This window comes from Excalfactoria chinensis, chromosome 5, assembly GCF_039878825.1.
Source record: "Excalfactoria chinensis isolate bCotChi1 chromosome 5, bCotChi1.hap2, whole genome shotgun sequence".
Lineage (NCBI taxonomy): Eukaryota > Metazoa > Chordata > Aves > Galliformes > Phasianidae > Excalfactoria > Excalfactoria chinensis.
In genome coordinates, this window is record NC_092829.1 from 23,021,389 (window position 1) to 23,044,584 (window position 23,196).

General features: G+C 36.9%; 1 protein-coding gene across 7 annotated transcripts in view; it reads right to left on the reverse strand.

The window, feature by feature from the left end:
• Positions 1-1,388: 1,388 nt before the first annotated feature.
• Positions 1,389-23,196, reverse strand: part of NPAS3 (neuronal PAS domain protein 3) — a 583,321-nt gene continuing 561,513 nt past the window's right edge. For all 7 annotated transcript variants that reach the window (XM_072338280.1, XM_072338278.1, XM_072338279.1 and 4 more), the window contains 3 exons: positions 11,455-11,602; positions 8,280-8,395; positions 1,389-5,755 (listed from right to left, as the gene is read on the reverse strand). In XM_072338280.1, the coding sequence (XP_072194381.1) occupies positions 4,446-5,755; positions 8,280-8,395; positions 11,455-11,602 (1,574 nt within the window). In that variant the 3' untranslated portion in view covers positions 1,389-4,445. The remainder of the gene's footprint in view (positions 5,756-8,279; positions 8,396-11,454; positions 11,603-23,196) is intronic.

Genomic DNA, 23,196 nt, shown 5'->3' on the forward strand with positions numbered 1-23,196 from the left:
TTGGCATCTGTACCCTTAGCTACCTCACAAACAAGATGCATTGCCAGCTGGCATGCAAGAGCAGAACTGAAAGCAGCACTGCTAACCCCTGCTCCTCTCCATTCCCTGTGAGTTGGAGGCATATCAAGCTTGATGCTGAAATCCTGAGAAGTGGAATTCTGAGCTGCTTGGGAACTCAAAGACCTGTGTTTGAGGCATTAAGCTATTGGTCTGGCTCACTGAACTACAGCTGTTCATACATCTCTGTTTTATACTTTTTTTTTTTTTTTTTTTTTTTTTTTTTTTTTTTTTTTTTTTTTTTTTTGTGAGCAAACACATGCTCCTGCTTGCACTGAGTGTATATTACACTGTGAAAAGGTGACCAGAAAACAGCGAAACAGATTATAGGCAATTATAATAGGCAGTTATAATCCATTCTGTTAAGGTAACCAAAATCTGGTCCAGGATGACAAGCCCAGTGCTCTACTTTTCAAAGTGGTATAAGGAGGAGAAAAGATTTGGACAAACCAAAGTTGCTGTTTGTTCTTCAAGTAGAAACTAAGAACTCATAAATAACAAAATAAAATATGGAATCTGGAAAAACTCTGTTCATCCAACCCTGCACTGTGCACAGCAACATTGTTGCTCACTCTTTTGATCCACACACAGCGGTTGATCCTAAACTGTATTTAACATTCCCAAACCCACCCACCCTCTTTGGTTCTGAGTTCGTTGTTTGTTTTTTTTTTTTTTTTTTTTTTTTTTTTTTTTTTTTTTTTTTCCCCTGCATTGGTAAATGTTTCTGTCCTCAGTTTGTAAGACAGAAAGCCTAGCCACAGGACACCAACAACTTGCATGTTGCCTGTTTGGGGAAAGAAAGTACACATTTAAAAGAATCATCAGTCTAGCGAGAGAAGATATAATGTGATTGATTGAAGATTTTCACTGTAACACCATAGAATACAAAAAAGAAAATATAAAGTGCATTTTAAATGATTAATGTACAAAATCTGACCTCTTCCAGTGTGCATTAATCAAGAAAAAATGCACACCGTCTATAGTGGTTAATGTTGCAGGTCCATTATTTAGCTTTGATAATGTGCATAAAAATGCTTAATATGACAATGAGTTGGGGTAGCTGAGATTTTAGGATGGTGGCAAGTTTGTTGTAGTATTTGGATTAGCATTCTTAACCTACATCTTGACAGCTTCTTTTCTTCAGTTTGGAAGAGTTAATAAAATCTAGCTGTATCCTCTTTCATTTTTAGTTTTGTTTAAATATATATATATACAATTAATATATATATTTTTTAAAACAATACAATTTAAAGATACCTGCTTAAACAAATACTACCAGCATTCATTAGTCAGGATGGTTATATGTGAAAGAAATGATGCCAGATAGTAACAAATCCAAGAGAAGTTTATTATGAAAATGGCACCTGCGGGATGAAAAAAAATTAAGTTACATAAAGACAACCATGTATGACATGTATGAGAATCTACAAAAGTATAAAAAGAACCCTGTTGTAAATGAAGTATGTACATTTCTGATTTGCAGCATTATCAATGATCAATGAAAAAAATGTTTCAAATAAGCCAGGCACTCGAGAAGTTAGATTCGGTTAGCTTAACACAAAATAAATGTACCATAGCTGTCACTTTTTAACATTTTAATTTTTTTTTTTTTTTTTTTTTTTTTTTTTTTTTAATATTGTAGAGTTGGTAACACTGCTAAGATTTATACGAACAGAATCCCTTTCCCCATTATTCAGCTACTTGGCACCAGTCTCCTCATAAAAGATTTCATATATTTGTACAAGAAATAGTTAAAAACACAGACACAGTCTTCACAGGTAATGAAGTTTTTTTTCATTTTGTAATTTTAAACACTATGGATTTAGACAGCAGCTGTGATTATCTGTTAGTTTAAATCACCAGAAATCATTTTGACACAACACAGAAACATTTATAAAAAACGAAACAAAACAAAAAAACAACAGCTGTCTAGCTGTTCTTTGTAGCTGATAGGTGCACTCCTTTGATTGTTCAATAGCTAGAGTAGAGCATCCAAAATTAAACTCTGAATTTCCCAATCAGCTTTCTTGTCTTTTTTAGTCCTACTTAAATCCTTCAAATTTAACCTTTAAAATCTCATTAATTAAATTTGTGACGTCCAATTCCCTCTCACCACTGTTCCACTGTGGCTTGGACCAACATCTCAAATTCAAAGCTATTGGAGGAATTGACTCAACACAGTGAGTGATCAAAAATTCAAAGGACAGCTGAGTTAATATATTAGCATTGCACACATAAGCAAATACATATGACAATTCTAAGCTGTTTCCTTTTTAAATGACATTGGTTGACCTTTGAAAGGATTTCCTATCTCACTGGTGATTGCTCTATGTATTGCTCCCTCAGCCTACCTGGGAGAAAACCAAAGAAATGCACCCTCTGCTTACGGTTAGAGCACAAGGGACTCTGGGAATGTTAACAACTGAGGCTATATGGCATCAATTTGCTTAATAAATCTGAGCATTACTCTGTAGTGCATTGTGTGGTACACTGGAAGAGTAAGTCGCACCCAGAATTCCTCTGTGGGAAAAATGGCTCCATTAACCTTGAGCTAGTTAAGAGTCTTTTCTCTGAGAGTGAAGAAGAAAGAACAAGAGAGGAAGAGAAAGAGACGGGAAGCGTGGAACGGGGAAGGGGAGGGGGAAGAAGAGGTGGGGAGAGAGGTTGGAGAATACACAACAGCAAAGCAACTGCAAAAATTAAAGGGTATACAGACAGTGGAAGCAGCATAAGGTGACATTACAGAGGAAGGCCACCACACAAAAACCACTAACCCCCAAGAATCACTGGTTCACTAGGACTGCAGGAATGGGACTTTACCACTCCAGACTAGAGATAAAGCACAGAGAAGACAAAGGACAAAACAACTACATTAGCTTAGTATATACTGCATATAGTAACACACATTGAAACTGCAATGGGACTGACAGCCAAGGACACTTACACATTGTACACATTACAGTTCTCACATCTGTTATTAGATGCCTTAACAAACAGCTGCCAAAGATGGAGTGGAAGAAGAATTTATATTTGACAGTCATTTGGAGTGTTTGACACTACACTGTGATTTCTGGCAATGAAGACAAAATAGGAGATTTCTTCTCTTTTACTTAATGTGCAGTTTTCAGTTGTAGTTATCTATTTCAAGCTTATTAACCCATTCTTTAGTTTTATAACATATTGGTTTCAACACTAGAAATAAGGAAAAAGCAACAAAAAATACCCAAATCAAAGAACAAAAAGAAATTTACAACCTTCCCTCTATAATATTAAATGAAAAACAAAACATGTTAAATAGTTCTTCTGTTTTATTTTTTTTGTTGTTGGTTTCTTTTTTGTTTCTTTTTTGTTTTTTTTTTGTTTGTTTTTTTGTTTTTTTGTTTTTTTACTCTGAAGTGTTATTTGATGTAGAATTAGCCTCAGTTACACTGAGAAAAAAAACAAAGCAAAACAATATGCACCTAAGAAACTGCTCCTTGCATCAATTAAATTGAGTTTTTTGTTTTTAAGCGCTTTCTGAAAAAGGCTTCCTGACCCATTTAAATTTGATGTGAGGCTATGCTTGTTAGTTTGGAGGTAAAAAAAATTTAAGTCCTGCAGCAAATGTTAATGAGGGCTTTTGTCTTAACTAACCAAGGAGACTGCAGCACCCAACTATAGACCAGTACGGAACGCATTCTTTTCAAAAAACCCAGCCCACATGCTGCAAACTGTATGACGACATTACAGATTAATAAATGATAGCACCATGGTTTTAGAAATTAAGTTAAAGTTTCAGTAATTAACATTTAGTCCAACTTTTCAACATTCTAGTCACAGGCCAGAAATTAACTTTTTAAGAACCCAAATTATTTTATGTGCAAGTAAGAAAATCTTAACCATAAAAAGAGAATTAAACTCTGCATAAAATTCTAAAATACTATCCCCTATTTAAAAGGAATTAGGAACAAAAACCCCTTTTCATTTGACTTAGTCAAACAGGGCACATTGTTTATGCTTGTCTCTTTTAATCTTGATCATATCAAGATCGTTTTGAAGTAAAACCAATGGTTGTCACTTTAAAATCTCTTTACCACAACACTGAGTATTCTATGGCAGAGGCATACACATTAAAGGCATCTTAATAAAGATGCAAAGGAAAAAACACACATCTTAGAAGAAGACAAAATGGCAGGCAACTGGTACTTCAACTCTCTGAAGGCAAAAATAAAAAAATATCTTTACATTAAAGAATAAGTCAAGTTAAAGAGAAGGGGAATGAAATGGGGACCGTCATATTGAGAGAATAAACTGACCTGCTCGAATTCAAAGTGCTAGAATTAAAGGTCTAAATTAAAACATAGTCTATGCCTCAGAGTTTAACACTGAACACAGTATGTGGTCATATTTCAATCCTCTTTCCGTTCCAGAGTCTGTGTAGTGTGAATGCCATTGCTGTACACAGGAAATGGAAGAGTGGAAAAAAGTCCTTCGGCAGTCGTGAACACATTCCCTGCAGGCATTTGGGTCAGACTGGCCCCGCTCACAGCACTTCCAAATGGTCCCGACATATTGAGTCGGTGAACATGGTGGTAGAGCATTTCCATCGGTGTTTTAGGATCCAGCCCAAAGCTGGGGCTGTTAACATCAACAAAGTTAACAGCATGGGTGTTGGGGAGGAGGTTGCCCTGCATGGCTAAAGTAACTTCAGCTGGAGCATACCGAATAGTGCCAGTGGTGTAGACCCTCTGAGCAGCAGTGCTTGTTGCGGCAAGGGTTCCTGTTACCCTGTGAACCAAAGGAAGCACCACATTGCCTGCTTGCAACCTCTGAAGGGCTTCCAGATCCCCAGTGTACAACAAAGAGTTGGAAGCTGTGGGACCACCTGGGTGTTTATCCCTTGGAGATGCTGAAAGCGGGGGTGACAAAGGGTCAGAGGACACAGGAGCCAAGGCCGAGTTGGATGAGGTGCTGAACTGAGTTTTGCGGCTGGCAGTATTTTCTGTCCCTGGTGGGGTGAGAACAGAGTCTGGAATGGAGACATGTAAACTACTGCTGGCTTGGGGGGAAGGGAAGTGCTCGGAGCTGGGGGGCTTGGTCATACTGTAGGGCGATTCATTCCTTGAGATTTCCCTGTTGGGGGGGTAATTCCAAATACTGCTATCATTATCAAAATTGATAGGTTCTGAGATTTCTGTTTTAATTTTGAGCACTGAGGCACTGTTTGGCGACGAGAGCAGCTGGGGCTGGTCCACCAAAGCTGAGTCAAGTCCGTTTGGGCTTGAGGTGCTTGACAGCCTTCTCCGAGTCATGCTGCCTCCCTTTTGCTTTTTTCTTCTCTTCTTCCTCTTTTGATGTTTGCTAGAAGACTGGGCATTTACTTCCCCTGCACTGTCTGAGTCCTTGGCACTGTCCGAGGTCAGTGATTCACAGTTCTGCAACCGCAAGTCTGACTCACTCTCAACAAAACGCTCCACCTTGATCTGCATAGAGCCAAGAGTGCCAAAACTGTCCTCAGGAGCTTTCTGATTCTCGAAGTCCGAATTCTCAAAGCTGTCATCACTGTCCCTGCTGTCCTGGTTGCTGGAGCTGTTCCCATCATCATTACAGTTCATTTCATTATCTGACTGATTTCCTGACTTTTTCCTGTCAGATTCAGGGTCTTCACTGTTTTCTGACTGGTTTCCTTTCTCATCTGACTTCGAGTTCTCATTGTCCTCTGAAGCAAAAGGAAAGTGAAACAAATCATTAGCAACAGGAATATAATACTACAGCCCAAATGTAGATTTCTACCTACCAGTGAGACACTTTCTTCTGTGGAGCCATGTTTATTTGCAACATGGTGTTGGCGAGTTTTGATCACCATTAATCTCTCTGACTTTGTATTGTCAAGGCGCTAAAGGCCTATGCTGTCTGTCTGGCCTGAATTTTCCTTGAATATATACTAAGGCACCTTGGTTGAGGAGATCTGTCTGCTCTGTTGGTAAGAACTGTCTTGACAACAGTGAGCACAAGAGTCCTGTTTCACCTGAAGGAAGAGGAGTCAGTGAACAATCCCATTATGACCATTATGCTCTGATTATTGTTCTTTCACTTCTGTGTTCTCCTCAAGTGGGAAGGTCTCAAGATGTAGCACTATTAACTAATGAGTATTCTTAGTCCTCTCATCACATTTTCCTTCACCTTCACTGCTTTTGAAGAGGCGTGGTGTCTCTGACTGCTGTGGAATTTTTGCTGCTCTCCTCCAGTATTGAGAGGAGAAGCAGGTCATATGTGTATAAATCTGAATGAATAAGGCAGTTTAAACAATTTTGTTATGTTACTTGACTGTCTTTTCATATTCTCTTGAAGGACAAGGAAAAAAAAAAACAACAAAACAAAACAGAAAAAAAAAGTTTCAGGCAGCGAATTAAATTCTTGATTGATCCAAATCATCTAAGGGCCATTGAAAGCAGCCCAGCTACAGCACTGAGAAGCTGTCACTCTTCTTGCCTGAATTCTTTCAGTTGTATTTTAGATTTTTTTACCTAATTCAAATACGGATGAGATAAACACTCCAGTCCACTGGACTCAGCCAAGGCAGCTTTGAGAATGAATACTCCCCATTATCATGCTGTGTTTGAAAGGGTCATGAAAGGCTTCAGGAGACCCCGTCTTTTACAGAACAGCCAGAAATCTTTTATTGGGAAATAAAAGATTTTTTTTTTCTTTTTTCACTCATCAGGGCCAAGTACTACCCCTTTCATTACATTTGTGTTGGAGAGGGAAAGGGGCAGTTTTCTTTTACAGATTGGTTGCTCCTGGAGCCTTGTCAATACCAAGCAGTGCCAGAAAAACTGGAGCAGGTATGCCTGATGGGGAAGCCGCCTGAGGATTCAGGGAAATGTACTTTGTATTAATTTCAAGTAAGTTGCTTGGAGAGTCTTCTGCTTGAGTCATTAACAACAGAGAGACCTCTCATTTTGAAAAATAAAACCCACAGAAGCAAATGAACAGCCACAACACCCCAAACTGCAGCCACCTGGGTCTTAATTTCACTTATAATTTTTAAAGATGCTATCTACTAGACCTGGTTTCTAGTTGGTCAAGCATGGTCTTATGGTGAGGGAGTCTAAAACTGCACAAAATTTGACTGGGATTTTATCAGAGCTTGAACTGAACTTGTTGGTTGCATACAGTTCAGTGCTCTGATTTCAGTTCACTTGCAATTTCTGTTTAATCCTTTGAAAGAAACAGCCCTCTCCTTTGCTGTCTAGCAAGGCCTGCAGACATCTTCTGGGATGTACGCATCTGTGCACCATTGGAGAATGCCCTCTTGTTCTGAGTCAGCCTTAGGAGTTATGAACGTGTGTTTATTTCTCACCTGGAGAAACCTAGAGTGTTCATGAGAAATGCAAACTTTTTTCCACATCTGTGTTATTTGGCTATTTAGAAATAAGACAGTATAAAGGAAGCAATGATTTTCTCCAGTTTTGGTTCTTTTTGTTTTTTAATGTTATAATAGATGTGCTACAGCTGAGTAACCTCAGTTCTTGGGCCATGGACAACCATTTTCCTTTAAAAGCCAGTTAATCTGTACCTGGGCCTGTATAGTCACAGTGAACCATCTGTGTAATGGACCATCTGTAACACTAATTTATATATTGAGTTTGACTATTATATTTAGCTTTTAAAACATAGCTAAGTCCTCGACTTTAAGAGCATGGGAAAAAGTGCTTGAACCCATATGCTCCAATAAAATGTAATTATTTTAACCCAAGAAGACCCTAAAACTTTGCAATCTTCGCTGCCCCCTAGTGAGACAAATAATAATAAAAAAACATTTATATAAGAAAAAAGGTCATGAAGACTGATAGTAGATATTTATGTTCAAAAAGTTTGACTGCTTTTGAAATTTAAAAACTATAATTATATTTAAAAGTTAAAATTCCATGGTCTTTCATAAAACACAACACCTGTTTATAAAGCTTAGCTGGAGACCCAAATATTTTGTTCAGTGCAATATATACAATTCTATGCATCCATAGAATTAACAGAAATACCAAAGAAACTGAGATACTGTGAAATGCTGAGGTTATTAAAAGACCGTCCTGGATTTCTTAAATTGAATTCCACAGGATTTTTGTTGTTGTAACAAAGCACTCCTTGAGAAATACTGAGAAGCTGTTGGAAAGGCAACCATGTGGCTCTCATGTCATGGATCTTTTGTGAGTGTAAAGAAAGATATACATCATGTGTCTTACCTGAATTGTCCTTTGAGTCTGACTCAGAGTCAGAGGTCTCTGAGGATTCTGAGGTTTTCTCTGGCAGATGAGGAAGTTGTGCAATATCCATAGGAGTGTCCTTGTACTCTGGGTTACTGAAGAAGAGACAGCAAATATAAACACAATTGGATGATTTGTAGTTGCATGTTTTTCCTCTTTTTATATCAGAGAACATAAATAGAAAGAATAGCAGAGCCAACACAAAACCATATGTTTTTGTTTCCTTAGAGCTTAACAGCAGGGATTTTATGAAGGTATATATTAATAGTCTGTCAAATATTTATATTGATCAGGTATAAAAATTGTTTCATTCTAGTGAATTTTTAGAGCTAAGAAAGTATTTCTACTAAAGTGGGACACAGTGGTTTGTGTGATATCTAACAGTAAAACTACACTGTGTCATCACTGAACAATAGAATATTTCTATTAACTCCATCTGTTACTGTGCTTTGAAAGGCAAGGGGTATGCTTTAATTTTTCCAGTCTATTACTCTTCCACCATCAAAATCTATTAGAATTATCTCTGTAAAAATATATCAACCTTCCCAGGGCCATTTCAACAAGTGATTTTTCTCAACAAACAGATCATGCAAAAAGTTAGTAAGAAGGTGATCAGCTAGGGCTGGAGAAAATGACCACTACTCAAAAGAGCTTGGCCAGGAAATAACTAAAAAGGATATATATACATATATATAAAACACTGCACACATGGATCCACACCACCAAGAAACTGAAAGCAACCACTCTATGACAGATGCACATATGCATGTTAAGATGCATACGTTAGGGATAAAGAACTGTCAACACACCCATTATAATCATATCTTCAGCTGCTCATGTGGTGCTCACCTGTGACTTGTTAGCAACGAACATGACTGCAATGTAAAAAAGCTACACTAACAGAGAAACTGAAGAAAATGCAAAGCTTTTTCTTGGTTTGCACCTACCAAAATATGTTCCTTTCCCAAACCAGTGAAAGACAGAGGAGCTGCACAAAACTGGCATTGGAATGTTGAAAATAAACAAAGTCTTTAATCATTTTTGAATAGATGAACATTTCTAAGCAACCTGAATTCCTTCCTGTGATAGAGCAGAAAATCTGCAGTCCTGCGTAGAACAATGTGAAGCAGGACTAGGGTTGACTGACACACTATCACAATGACACTGTGCCCATTTTCAGTCTATTATAGTGTACTGTGAAAATTCAGAGTTCACACAGCTCACACTGAAATGCCATTCATACAATTACCATCTTTATGGTTTTGTCCTGACAAAGTGACTTTATTCTGTTGCATCCCAGGGCAGTCCCCAAATTTGCCCCCTCTAAGCAAAAGATGCTTGAGGGCTTTCACACTGTGAATAACAAGTTGCTAGAACAAGAACAGCATTAATCCTCCCTGTTGCTATAATTAGTCTATCTTTTTACAGACGGCTGAATCGTACTTTCTAATACATGGAAATGTATACAGACCTGTACTCTGGCTCAGAGTAGACCTAATTATGCCTTGATCTGTCATTAAAATATGGTTTGGACCCTATGTGGGTTCCAGTACTAAGATAAATCTAAATTAAAAATACAAATTCAGTGAAGAAGTTAACCTTTCTCTAGCAGACCAGTGAAGGGAATGTAGCAGAAAAGTCAAGTTTGGAAGCAGCCTTGAGTAAGACCACACTGCTTCTCCCCTTTTTTGTTAGATTTAGTCTGTTGCTGGAGAAAATAATTTTGTAGAACATTCAAGGATTGGGCTCACCTACGTCTGAAAAGCAGCAAAGGGGGCAGAGGCAACCGTTTATATTTCTTTGTCCTGATTTTCTGGATAGAAAATGAGCACATTTCTGGGCAGTTTGAAGCCCTGTTAGGATTGGGACATTGAAGGTGTACTTCCAGTGCGGAATTGGCAGGCCCAAGCTGAACCCTTGAAATGCCGTGTTCTACCTCTCTCTTGCAGGCTCAGCTAACACTTCACTTTGTGGATGTGACTATCCACTTGTTTTAAAGAAGACACAAAAATTGAAGGATAAGGATATATTTGGAAACACCCATGCTTAATTATAGCTGGGTATAATCAACTAACCCCAGTCAGTTTACACTCCATCACCATGGAAGGTTTCCCATGGGATCCCTCAGTGCTCTCCTGCTGGGGGCTGCTTCCCTCTCTTCCTCAATAGGGATATCAGAAGTAATTCAACATGCAAGTTTAGGCAGGCACAGGCTTGCTGGACTTGGTATAATAAGTCACACTCTAACCCCTGGAGCTCAATTTGAGCTCTCATGGCATCAAAGGGAATGTAGCAAACCACAACAAGCAATTTAAAAGGAGAACAGGTCAGAAAATGACAATTGCATTTCATGACAATCTCAAGGTTTCAAATTTTGTTTTGTTTGCTCTGGAATGAAACAGAAAATATCCCAATCTTATCGAACACTTACAGAACAGAATGTGTTGTTGAAAAGTATTTCAGATGAGAAAGGTCAGGTTCATAATTTACTGTCTCTCACTGGCTGCTGGTCTTCCCTTGAGCTCAGAAACCTGTCCTCTGAAAACACTTGTACTTGGTAAAACTGAATTTCTAAAGGAAGAATCTTTCACTGTTTTGGTTTCAAATAATCTTAAGAGCTACTTTTGTTTGTAAATCTTATTTTGCAGTTTTAAAAGTGAATACCATCAGATGGTTACAGGAGTAACAAAGACTTTCCCTCTGAGAAAATTCCGCTCCTCAGGGTGAGAGCTGAATATTTTTCAGAGGCACCTTTCTTTTTGTAGTATTCTAGAAAGTTTGCTTCCATGCATTTTCAATAACCAAATAAACCAGTGCCTAGCACTTCAGACCAGATTTTATAATATAACCACTACAAGTTGGTGTGAATTTTCCGCATTTCAGCTCAGGTTGGGTAAACTTCAGAATAGTGAAGGCATGCAGGAAAATGATGGAAGATTTACTTGAATGCTAAAGCAGCATAATAATTCAAAAATATTCCAGTGTACTGAGATGTGACAGAGTCTTAATATAGTCAACCAAATACTGGACCATAGGAAAAAGTTGCTTTCATTAACACTCTACAGCAAACAATTGTTTTTCCCTAAAACTCTCACGAGCACAGTTAAGAAATAGAAAGAGCAATTCAAGCAATAGAAGGGAGTGGAAGATGTACCTGAGAAGGTAATTGACCCAGATGATATTCTTCTCGCTTGCATTCTTGGCATTGACAGCTATGGTTGCACTAGACTGTATCCAGATATAACCTCCATTCTTCTGCATCCAGCGGTAATACTTTGTTACACACTGACCCTTATTCAACACTGGGGGAAAATACAAGTAGAACAGAAACAAGATATAGTGCATATTAGAACTGTAGTAAAATGATATTCATTGTACAACATCCAACATGCATGGTCAAAAGATTCTCAACTTTGTTTAGGTTTAATGAAATGGCAAATGGCATCTGATGCTCAGTATAACTATTCTATGCTTCACAAGCTTTTAAAGTATAGTTTTAACCTGGTTTTGGAAACTCTAGTTGAAGAAGAAAAGCGAAAAGAACTACAAATCTCTTTGGTTCACAGAATGCTTATTGCTGTGTGGACATTTTCAATGCACTCAGAGTCAGACTGTAAGAAAGAAAAAGGGGAAAAAAAAAAAAAGCAAATTTATATGTGATTTATTCATAGCTCCTAGGTAGACCTCTTTGAGATTCTGGATATTTGAAAGGTTTGGGAAGATACTCTACCCCTGCTGCTTTGATCATTTCTCCTTATTGCAGGCGATATCAACTACTGAACTTATACATCTGTTTCTTTGATCTTGTCAAACAGAATTTACAGTTCTCAGATGAACCAAATCTCCACTGGTCAGTGGGGGGAAAGTCTTGGGAGAATTTACTTTTACCCAAGCAAAGTAAATCCACCAGCAGACTGAGAAAGAGGCCTAAGGGAAGCACAGAATGACTTGGCTAGAGCTAAGGAGTGACAGCTCTCTCCAGTGTTTGAAATATGCTAGGAAACAGAGAAACAAGTAAAAGCAATCAGTAATGTGAAACGGTGTTATTATACACTTGCAGAAAGTATAGAAAAAAATGCTTGCTTAAAAATACAGATGTTTAAAGCAACACTTCAACCAGTATTGCCAAACTGAAATGGATTTGGTTTGTGTCTGATGCCTCAGTGTCAGGAAGATGGGATGAAATGCAAATGTTTCAGAGGATGGATGCTGCGTACTTTTAAAGAAAATCTAAACCATACAAAATCTGGGTACTATTGTTACAAGGACGCTTGCTCTTGTCTGCAATTCTCACTAATCCTGTGAAGCTTTGTGCACTAGAGGGCAGTGTGCATTCGTATACACCTTCCTCTTTTGTCATGTCCTTGTCTCCGTCTGCTAAAATGAAAAACCTCTAACTGCTGTAATAAATTTGGCTAAATTAGCTGCTAAATGGTTATCTCAAGTAATATGTATTTGCATTAATCATCTTGCTCTAAACCAGAACAAGCCAGAGTCCTAAAGACGTAGTAAATTCATATTGTCCATTTAATTACGGCTAATAAGTGCTTCATATACAATGGTTTCATGAAGTACATTTTTATTTTTTTATTTTTTATTTTTTGCAAAGGGAAAAGAAAAAAGTCACTTTGGAAAAGAGCAAGTATTTAAGGCAGTTAAAGTTCGTGCCATAAATGTGACAAATGACACTTTGGAGCTTTCAAGTTAACCAAATGTCTATACCCCTAATTATACATTTCAATGTATCTATATCCAGATCCACGTACTACAGACACCTACAGAAAAAGGATATTTATGGAGTCAGCCCTACATACACTCCAACATAGGATTTTTTCCTACGTTGGAGTCCCCCTTACTCTGATTTGTCAACAATTGAATGACTAAGTTTATGTAGAAAGTTCAGTGTCAGGTTCAGCTGCAATATGAACAAATATTTGTGATCTGGGTACTTCTGTTTTGCAGCAGCCACTACTCAACTAGGTTTGTTTCTACAAAAAGATTCATAAATTTTCCCAAATTTTTATTTTTGTATTCCAAACTCCAAATATCCTGCTATGATAATTCATTGGCTTTGAAACTTAATTATACAGCAGAATAAAGATAAAATATTTACAACTGACTACACAGCATTTCTGTCAAACCAATGTTGCATGCTACTTTAGAAAACAATCTCACATAAATTAGTCCAAATTTATTAGTTATGAAGAATAAGGAATGAAACTGCTTTAAGTTTTGATTACGGTAGAATTTTCCATTTCAGTAAAATAGAACATTCAAAATGCTCTCATTTACAGCTGACAGTAATACTGATATACGTGAAAGTCTAGAGTGATACTGTTTCCTTTCCTTGAAAGCTGAACACCCACAGTTACATGCAGTAACTAGTAAATTCTACCTGCATATGTACCTGTCATTCGTGCTGTTCTCTTTATAACAATTTCTACCCAAATTTACCGTGATATACAAGTATTAAAGGATGAATCCTCATAATTGCCCACAATGGATATTTGAAAGTCAGGGTGAGTCACTGTCCAGTGACTGAGGAGGACACAGTAATCCTGCACAGTGATAGCTGTGAAGACCCAGATCCTCTAGTCCTTTCAGTCCATTTCATTCTGGACATTTCCTCCTTCAGTACCTCTTACATTTATTGTTGTACCACTGGAAAAGTCTATGTCATAAGCATTCATTTCATAACTATGGAAAGAGGGGAAATTTAAACCTTACAATCTATTTCTGACAGAAAATGTGCTTTTTCAAGAAATAATTCAGTGTATCAGAGTTTCATGTAAAAAAAAAAAAAATCTACAGCCAGAGTTCAGGCTCTCAAACTACTGTGCACCCAAAAAAAATCTGAAACACTATCTTGAAAATAGGCTTTCCATGAAGTTCCTGTACCAGCAAATTCCACTCTCTATTTGGTCAGCTCAGATATATTGCCACATACATAGAATTTTTCTCCCTGCAACTGTCTAAAGCACGTTTCATATGAGAGATTTGTGGACCATGCTCTGAAGGAAGTCCCACGATTCAATATAAAAATTCTCTCTGTAAAGAGATTGTCTGGCAGACCAGCTGTGCTGTGCTGCTAAATCTGGTTCTTACATCCTTTGAGAGTACACTGGATAGTCTCAACTGAGGTCTGAAAGATCATACTGTAGCTTGGAAAAAAAAATTCTCAATGTGATGCAAGAGAAAGAATAAAAACATCTGACATGTTTTCTAATTTACGGTATACTTTAACTGTTGGCATTGTCAAACTGCAACTTAGAAACTAAATGATAATTCTGAGAAAACATACAACTGTTGTTACTGAGGAAACTCATTTTCATTTTGAGGATCTTCAGTTTACAGGTATGGGGAGTCCATTAATAAAGTTACTGGCTTTGTGAGCAAATGAAGTAAAGAGTTAGTCCAACTTAGGCTGTGCTTGTGAAGTTATGTTTTGTTACTAGCAGCAGACAACCCATTTCAGTTTAGTGTAAATTTAGGAAAATATAATAATATCTGGAACACATTCTGAACTTACTCAGACTGTACTTAAGACAATTCCCTTACTGAATTCAGGTCTGTGATTTTGTACACTGAGGAATACACAGTTTTAAGTTTCTGTTTGTTACCAAAATTGTTAGCAAAACTGTTTTCTATTTAGCAAAAATATACATGGAGTATCCAGCCAGGCAGACAAAGCAGTATGTGGGAAAGTAAGAGTTGGGACCACATCAGTGGGATTTTTCAGATGACTGAAGTTGGATTTGATTGCACAGAATTGGGTGTATCAGCCTATTTGCAAGAATAGCACAAAAGGTGACTTCTCTTATAGACTTTGTTTCTCCTGCCAATATATGCATGTCTCCAAAATGTTAATAGAAGTTACATACTTATAACAGAGAGGAGAAAAAAAAGACCTTGTTACCAAGCCAAGTTGTGTGGAAATATAAATAAATCTTTCAAATGCTGACTTCTCAGCTAAATAGCTGTCAGGAACAATCTTTACAATGAGTTTAACTGTGAAGAAGAGAATAAAACAGAATCACAGAATCACAGAATCACAGAATGACCCGGGTTGGAAGGGACCTCAAGGATCATGTAGTTCCAACCCCCCTGCCTAGCAGGGCCGCCAAACATACGCCTTTACTAGATCAGGTTGCCCAGAGCCCCGTCCAACCTGGTCTTGAACACCTCCAAGGACGGGGCATCCACAACCTCCCTGGGCAGCCTGTTCCAGGACCTAACCACTCTCCTAACAAATTCTACACACTAGGAAAAAGATAACAATTATATATATATGTGTATATATATATATACATGCACATATCTATATAAATCTTTTAGTCAAAGGTAATTACTGAGGGCAAATGTTTTAATATAAGCGACATATTCCTTAAAATGGTGGATGCTATCTTGTATAAAATTTGCTTAGACATTACTTACTCAGCTTCAATTCAGCTGTTAGCATGCAAGAAATGCACAGTATGTAATGCTAAAAGCAAAATTAAAAATGTCACTTGTTCCTCAAAGTATGAATATATTGCTATGTACATAATTCCCAACAGAGGGATTTCAGTTTTCCTTGGTAGCTTTGTGCACAGCAATATACTTGTAGCAGCATAGCGAAGGAGCCGGGAGAAGAAACAGTCAGTGTTCTTCGCAGGAACCTATTTCTGTTAGGAAATCAAAATAAATCAGTACAAGTTTGTCTTCAGAAATATGGTTACAAAAAGAAAAAGAACATGGTTTCTTCCTGTGAGGCTGCTCTGAGAAATCAAAGCCAAAGCTTCTAAATAGTGAGTTGTGTTTTAGAAGAAGGAAGTAGCTTAATTCAGTTTGAAGAGGAGATGAAGAAATTGTATATCAAAAGCAGTCTTTTAGCTAAGTCTCTTACAAAAGGACATTCTACTCATGTGCATATGCATTTAAAAGCTACACTATATTGCATATTCAGGTAAGTATTGAGTAAATAGGAAATGATGAGATCATCTTACATATTCACACAGCCTCACAAAGAAGTTCTTTATAATTAGTGAAAATATTGAGGTTACATCTGCTGTGCTATTCAGCCTTCTCCTTGAAATACCTTTATCAATGACTGCATATAGTATTGATACCGAATTCCTGTTGTAATAAACTTATAAGAATGTTTTTAATTTACTGCAATAGGATGAAAATGCCATATTTAATACCACAGTTGGATACTTAGCTACAGCCACAAGTACTCTTTCTACATTCACAAAACTGGCAGACGAAACATGAAAAGGAATACTGACTCTTTAATCTCTACTTCTCCACCTAAGGCCCAAGGCAAGCTGACAGGGTAACTTCGTTCTGGAAACAGAGGGTCTTTTTTATTTTTTTAATTCTGGATTACTTTTTCTTCTCCTTTTGAAAACTATGGGCTATAGGGGAATGAGCCTGGCACAGACTTAAAACAAGAACAAGTTTCTTTATCTGAAAAGTTACAGTCCTTGATACTTACAGGAAGGTCATTTTCAAAACCCACAGGAAAAATAGCATCACAGCCAGAAAGAGTGCATTAAGTGCCTTATTTGCTTGTAACAGAGACAGTTTTTCATTTATAACAGCTCCGAGGATCAAGTGAGCCTTTGATGTTCTAAGGACTTTTCTATAGATTTTGCAATTAGCGAGTTAGATGTTTTAAATAGTAGGCATACACAGACTGGATTTTAGCAATGAGAAAAAAGGACTGAACAATATTTAGTAATGCCAAATGATATTGTACTTAAACAAAATTATGAGATAAATGATATAAGACCACTAGATATACTGTGAGCAAACATGCCATCTATATAATTCTCTGCAAACACTTTATCATTTCTTACACTGGGTGGGGTGAACACGAGGGGATGTAAGCAAGGCCTGTGCACAAATGTACTCTACACAGCAGGCCAAAAACATTGCTTCCACAGCAGGTTGCTCAGGCAAAAATGACACCATTCTATCACTGATGTCCCCATGTATCATGTTGCTGTACCTCACATTACCACAGACAGCTGCTTACCAGCTGTAGGATATTTCCAGTCTCTCATCAGAACATCCTTTTAGGTTTGGGTAGAATTTGGTGTATGGTGTCAATAACACTTACTGAGACCTTGGCTGCTAACTAATGCTGTTGGCATTATGAAGTAATACTTGTTTATCTCATATTTTCCAAAGTCAAGCGGGAAAGAATAGTTTCTATTCCTGAAGGAAAAAATATATATTAGTACCCAAACTCCCACCTGACTCCTCCATCCACATGAAATTGTTTTTTTAAGCATATGCATTCACTCTAAAAATGCTGTGCATGGCAATTGATTAATTGCTTACTTCTGCAGTATGGGGCATTGCTAAATCATCCAGCATAAGGATGCTACATACTTAAATATCTGACAAATTAGTCAAAAATAAGGATTAACAACCTTGCTGGAAAAATATTAAAGCAAAACCAAATGCTCTACTCAAGGCTGCAATCAACCATTTGAAAAACAGAACTTCCCCCCTTCCTCCTTACATGATGGCTAATACATACTATTACCCATGGTCCATCTCTTAAAAATTGTTTTCTTATCCTGAAAATGTATGTTTAATAATAACTATCATGTCGGTATTGAACAAATGTAATGACAAAATCATACCATCTAATTCAGTGTATCACTAGTGCAAACTTTTGTGGAAGATTACAGTGTGCATACCAGAAAACTCCTGTTTATACAAATAGAATTTATGTAAATAAACCAAATTTCATTAATAATAAAATGGATTGAAAATTAAACTCCAGATTTTTTCCACCTAGGATTCTCTAGGTTTTCTTTTCCCCTTTTTAACTTTTCCTCTCCCATGTGATTTGTCTATCTCCCTGTGACTTTTAAAACTTCAATCCTGCCATAAAGTGATTTCCTTCTGCTAATATTGAAACGGTCCTTTAGAAACTCAAGCTTGCTTTGAACACCAACTTCAGACAGAACTTCCATTATCATTAATGAACTCTGTCTGTTCAAACTGGAGGGGAAAATGAAATCCCAGATCCAAATTTTGCCTTCAGGTACTAAAATGCAACATCAGAGGAGAAATTTGGCCCTGCTTGCTCAAGAAGCTTAAATCTGTTCTCCATCTCTCCACTAATATTAATGTCCATCATATGAAAATCTATGTAAGATTAATGACTTTAGAACATAACCCTTTCCATGCCACATTTATCAGTGAGCTATACACAGCTGTATCTCCTACAAATAGGAAACAGTAGTTTCACAGAGACTGATCAAAATACAGAAGCAGATTGGCAACTATATTAATTTTCTTTTTGAATTTCATACATTAATGATGGCCTGTTTTGAGTGAAAGGATACTATCCTTTTAAATATGCTTCTGTTTATGGGTTGAGCCTCTGTATGGATGCTTGTACTGAGCAAAATGAATGTTTTTCTCAGCTTAAATACTAGAGGAAAGACATCCACAGTGCAATGTTGTGGTGGCATGGCACAACTGAATTTTCAAATACTTTTAAATCCACAAAGATTTGTCATCTCACTATTGGCAGTGAATGACATAAGGCATATTTAAAACATAGTGCCCTTTTAAAACCAGATAACTGTAAAAAGAATAATAATTATTAAAAGCTTAAAAGTCCCAGCAAAGCTTCAAGCATTAAAATGATAGCTTAGTGCTACTCTCCACTTGCTCCCAAACCACATAAAATAAAATTAAAATAATGTCTGGAAACAAGTAAGTTTCTTACGATCTCAGAAACAATGCCTAACAATCTGTGTGGGTTAGGTACAAAGGCTTCAGATGTTTGGCAGGGCATTCCCAAAAACCCCACTGGGACAAAGTCTTAGACAGCAGCCCACTTGCTTTGTAAGTCACCAGGTATCAAAAAAACAATATTGATCCACCACTGGCCACATCGTGCATGGATATCAAGACCACAGGTGATTTATGCAGGTTCTTTCACAGGAGTGCTAGTAAGTTCTGTCACCACACTATCACATATTTGATACGTGCTACAGATTTTACTGATACTATTTTCATACCCTTCAGGCTTTGGAAACAGTCTCCCTCAGAGACAATAGGTCAACTGCCCAGACCTTTGAAAAAGAAAAAAAGAAGACAAAAAAGAAACGTAGCACTAATGTATTTCTAAAATTCTAGAAAGATCTGTAACGGTCTCTTCATACATTAGCATAATTTCATTTCTAACTAGGAAGTTAGAGAAAATCTTACGCTGTCTCTGTATTTTCAGTTGAGCAACACTCACACTGCTTCTAATTTACATTATAAAGTAATGTACGCTTTTAGTCTCAGTAATCTTGGAGTGAATCTAAACAGTGAAGTTAAAGGGTATGTGACTGGAAGTACTTTTCCCCTTCCTTTTTAAAATGGCATACATTTATAGAGGTGAAGCCTGCTGGCAGGTAGCAAAGTGATGTCAAAAATAATTTAGTGGACAGAGTGAAGGTAATGCTGCTGGAGATACACAATAAAATCTTACGCATTCCTATATTCTTAGATATTCCCACAGCCTTGCAATTCACCATGTTGTTCTGCAACCTATCATAACACGAATATCAAAGAAGTATAAATTCATCAATGGGTTGGAAAATTTGAGCACAAAAAGATTTAGAAAAAAAATAAAGAAAATGATTAAGGGAGTAACTGACAAACCAACGGTTCCTGACAAAGTCATGGCCCCTTAGCACAGCAGCTGCACTTACAAAGCCAGCCCTACATGCATCTGTAATATGCAAGTAGAAGAGGCTCAGTGTAAGCTTAACTGACCAATGCACTAGGATAGAAGCCCATTACAGTGGTTCCAAATGAAAATTCAGTTTATATTTGGAGCTTATAAAAGACTTCAAATGTGGAAGTAAAAGCAGATTCCTGAAAAGTCTTTCACTTGCCTTGCACAAAATTTGGCATATCAAACAGACTTTCTTTACCTGGCTTTCTCTGGCAATTTTCCTCTCCATGAAAAATATCTCCTGAGTACATTTTTGTACACTTTCTTACACAGTTCACTTTTCTCCCTTTGTTTTAGTGGCAAGTGACAAATGTGTGGAGGCCATTTAGCATTTTAGGTAGGCAGGCAGGATATTTACACTGATCAGTGGTCAACTGTGGGAACAAAAAGTGAGCTATGAAAGGCTTACAGTGGAGAGCCTAGAAACTGAAATGGGGATGTAATAATCAGTGCCTCATCAAATAGTTGAATTTTATTTGAAGGTGAAATAACACCAGGAATTAAGTAAAACAGTTACTGCTGGAAACTATATTTGAGGCATCTTGCAAAATACCTGTAAACTGTTAAGCTAGAGGAGGCAATATTCTGCAATTAGGAAATAGCAAATCAATGGTTTAAATAGCTTAAAGTTTTAGCATTGTGGAGTTCTCCAGTTTGTTAACTAAGAGACCTGATGTTTCTCATGAATAATATATTTTACATACAAAAAACATTTGCCTAGTGGTATACAACTAGCATGTGAAAAACTTAGCTATAAGATTCTATAAAGATTAAAAAATTATTGAGAGAAGATATCTGAATATTTAAGTGGATAATTGGAATACGCAGTATTACAATAATACAAGGCCTGCTTCACAAACAGAAATGTAGGCAGTGGTATAAATTCTTATCTCTTAAACAGTGAATAAACCATAAATAAATAGCGCAATACATTCAGAAAAAAGAGAGGGCAACATACATAATTGAAGATCACAGAGCATTTTCTACCTTCTTCTAAAGAAACTTGCATTGATCAGAGAGCAGAAAAAGGAAGTGTGCTGGGCAGATCAGCATAGTTGAAAGAAACATTCGCAGGAGCAAATGCTAGACTTACAGGATTTCAGACCATGGCCAAAAGATATCAATCATACATGCTCTTTGTTGGTTACTAAGCTTGTGTGATTCACTAGTTCTGAAAAACAAACACTAGGTATGGGCTGAAAACAAATTCCATTTTCATTCTTTTCCTAGTGTGAATTAAAAAATGTTTTCTTTACATGTTTCGGTTTTTCCACTTTCTTCTCTCATTCCCTCATCTTGCTCTATCACCACCATCTCCAATCAAAGGTCATAAGGATGGTGGTCTGCAATGCAGAAATCAGTGCTGGCCTATGATATGGGCATGGTATAGACAGGGAGGAAGATTGTGCCATACTTTGACAAAGAGATAAACTAGACTGTCATAAAGATGCCAGGCGGGTTTGGTTTAAGAATTAGCTAAATGCCAGACATTCTATCAACCTAATTTAGAATCAATCTTGCTTTTTTAGTGATGATAATAAACTTGTACAAACATGAGATTCATTTGTATATTTTAGCATTTTATTTCAGTCCCAGAATGCAAAACCTGACATTGGAATCAGTTTGATTTTTTTTTGGTGATTGAAGATATTAAGCACTACAAGAGCATTGAAATTTCAATCTGATTAGGATAAAAATTCCTCAGGATCAAAACACTTCTTTTTTTCCCCCTACAGTTTTACTAATTGTGTGCTACTTGACATTGCAGAGTTATTCCACAGCATGATAGAAAAATATCTGAAGTGTATTTTACTGTTAGAAATTATCAACTCATTCTATTTGTTTTTCATGTGTTTGAGGTTATTAAGAGAATAAAAAAAAAGTATAACTGATGTGCATAAGTTAAAAGGGCTAGTTCAACTACAGCTGGTAGGCTAAAGCACTAAGCAATATTTTGTACAGCAATAGGATTTTTCTACTGAACATAAATAAAAGAAATAATGAATATATTACTTATTCAAAAGCAGACTGAGGGGGTAATACCCCTTGAAAAACACGGGAGGCATGAAAAAGGTGAACGTGCAGTATTTTATTTTCAGAAAGACTGGATTATTCTAACCACTGAAAAGCAGATAAAGTAGATCAAAGGGAACGCTATGAAACATACTCATCAGAGACCTTTGCTTTATGGGAAATGAACTGCCCTGGCTCACTGTTCCTGAGGAATTCTATTTCTTATAGCTGTAAATCAAATCCTGAAAGAATAGGATGGTATTTTCCATGAAATACCTGAGAACAACAAGTATCTTTTTTTGACAGTGTCAGGTTTCTGAATTTAGACTTCAATTAAGATTCAAAAATGAACAAGCATGTATTATACACCAATATATACTTTTGACAGTACTTTTACAAGCAATATATTCATTTTCAAATGGTGGCATATACTGTCACTGCTGCTTTTGAAGGTCTAGACTTTTACACAATCTTTGCAGCATTCTTAATGATCTTCATTGAACTGCAACAACAAATACCTGAAGTTACTTTTCAGTGAAGATCATTAATTTTTTTAGTTAAATGGAAGATTTACTCCTATAGTATATGATATCAGCATATTTGCTTCTTAAATCAGGAAGATAGTCATAGACCTCTGTATAACAGTGGTAACCAAAGAGAAGTACATATGCATAGTATTTCAATCCATAGAACACCATTGATTACCCTTGCTGAACCTTAAAGAGTGTTCTGTCTGATACATCAGTGATTTTATTCATTTGCTTGATTTCTAATATTGATTTGAAATAAAATGTATCCTGCCATCTTTGATATCAGGGATACTTTTTTATCATTGGAGCAAAGACTATTCTACACATGCAGAGAGATTCATGGCTTCCCTTTGCTTGATACAAAGTTCAGCCCTGCAGTGCTTCTAGGTAGAGGTAAGAGCTGCCACCTTTTCTGTTCTTAAAAGTGACTGAGTTGTGAGGGGTCTTCTTGTTGTGTTAGTTCTAGATGTTTAACTATGTAGTGTAAATCATTCAGCTTCTACTCTTTCATGCTACACATTCTAACAAAGAACTGTGTTATACAGAGTAGGGTTAGGGATTGTATTTGAGTCAGGGTATGGCCAGACTTGCTGCTTTTGAGAGCTCATATTCAAAC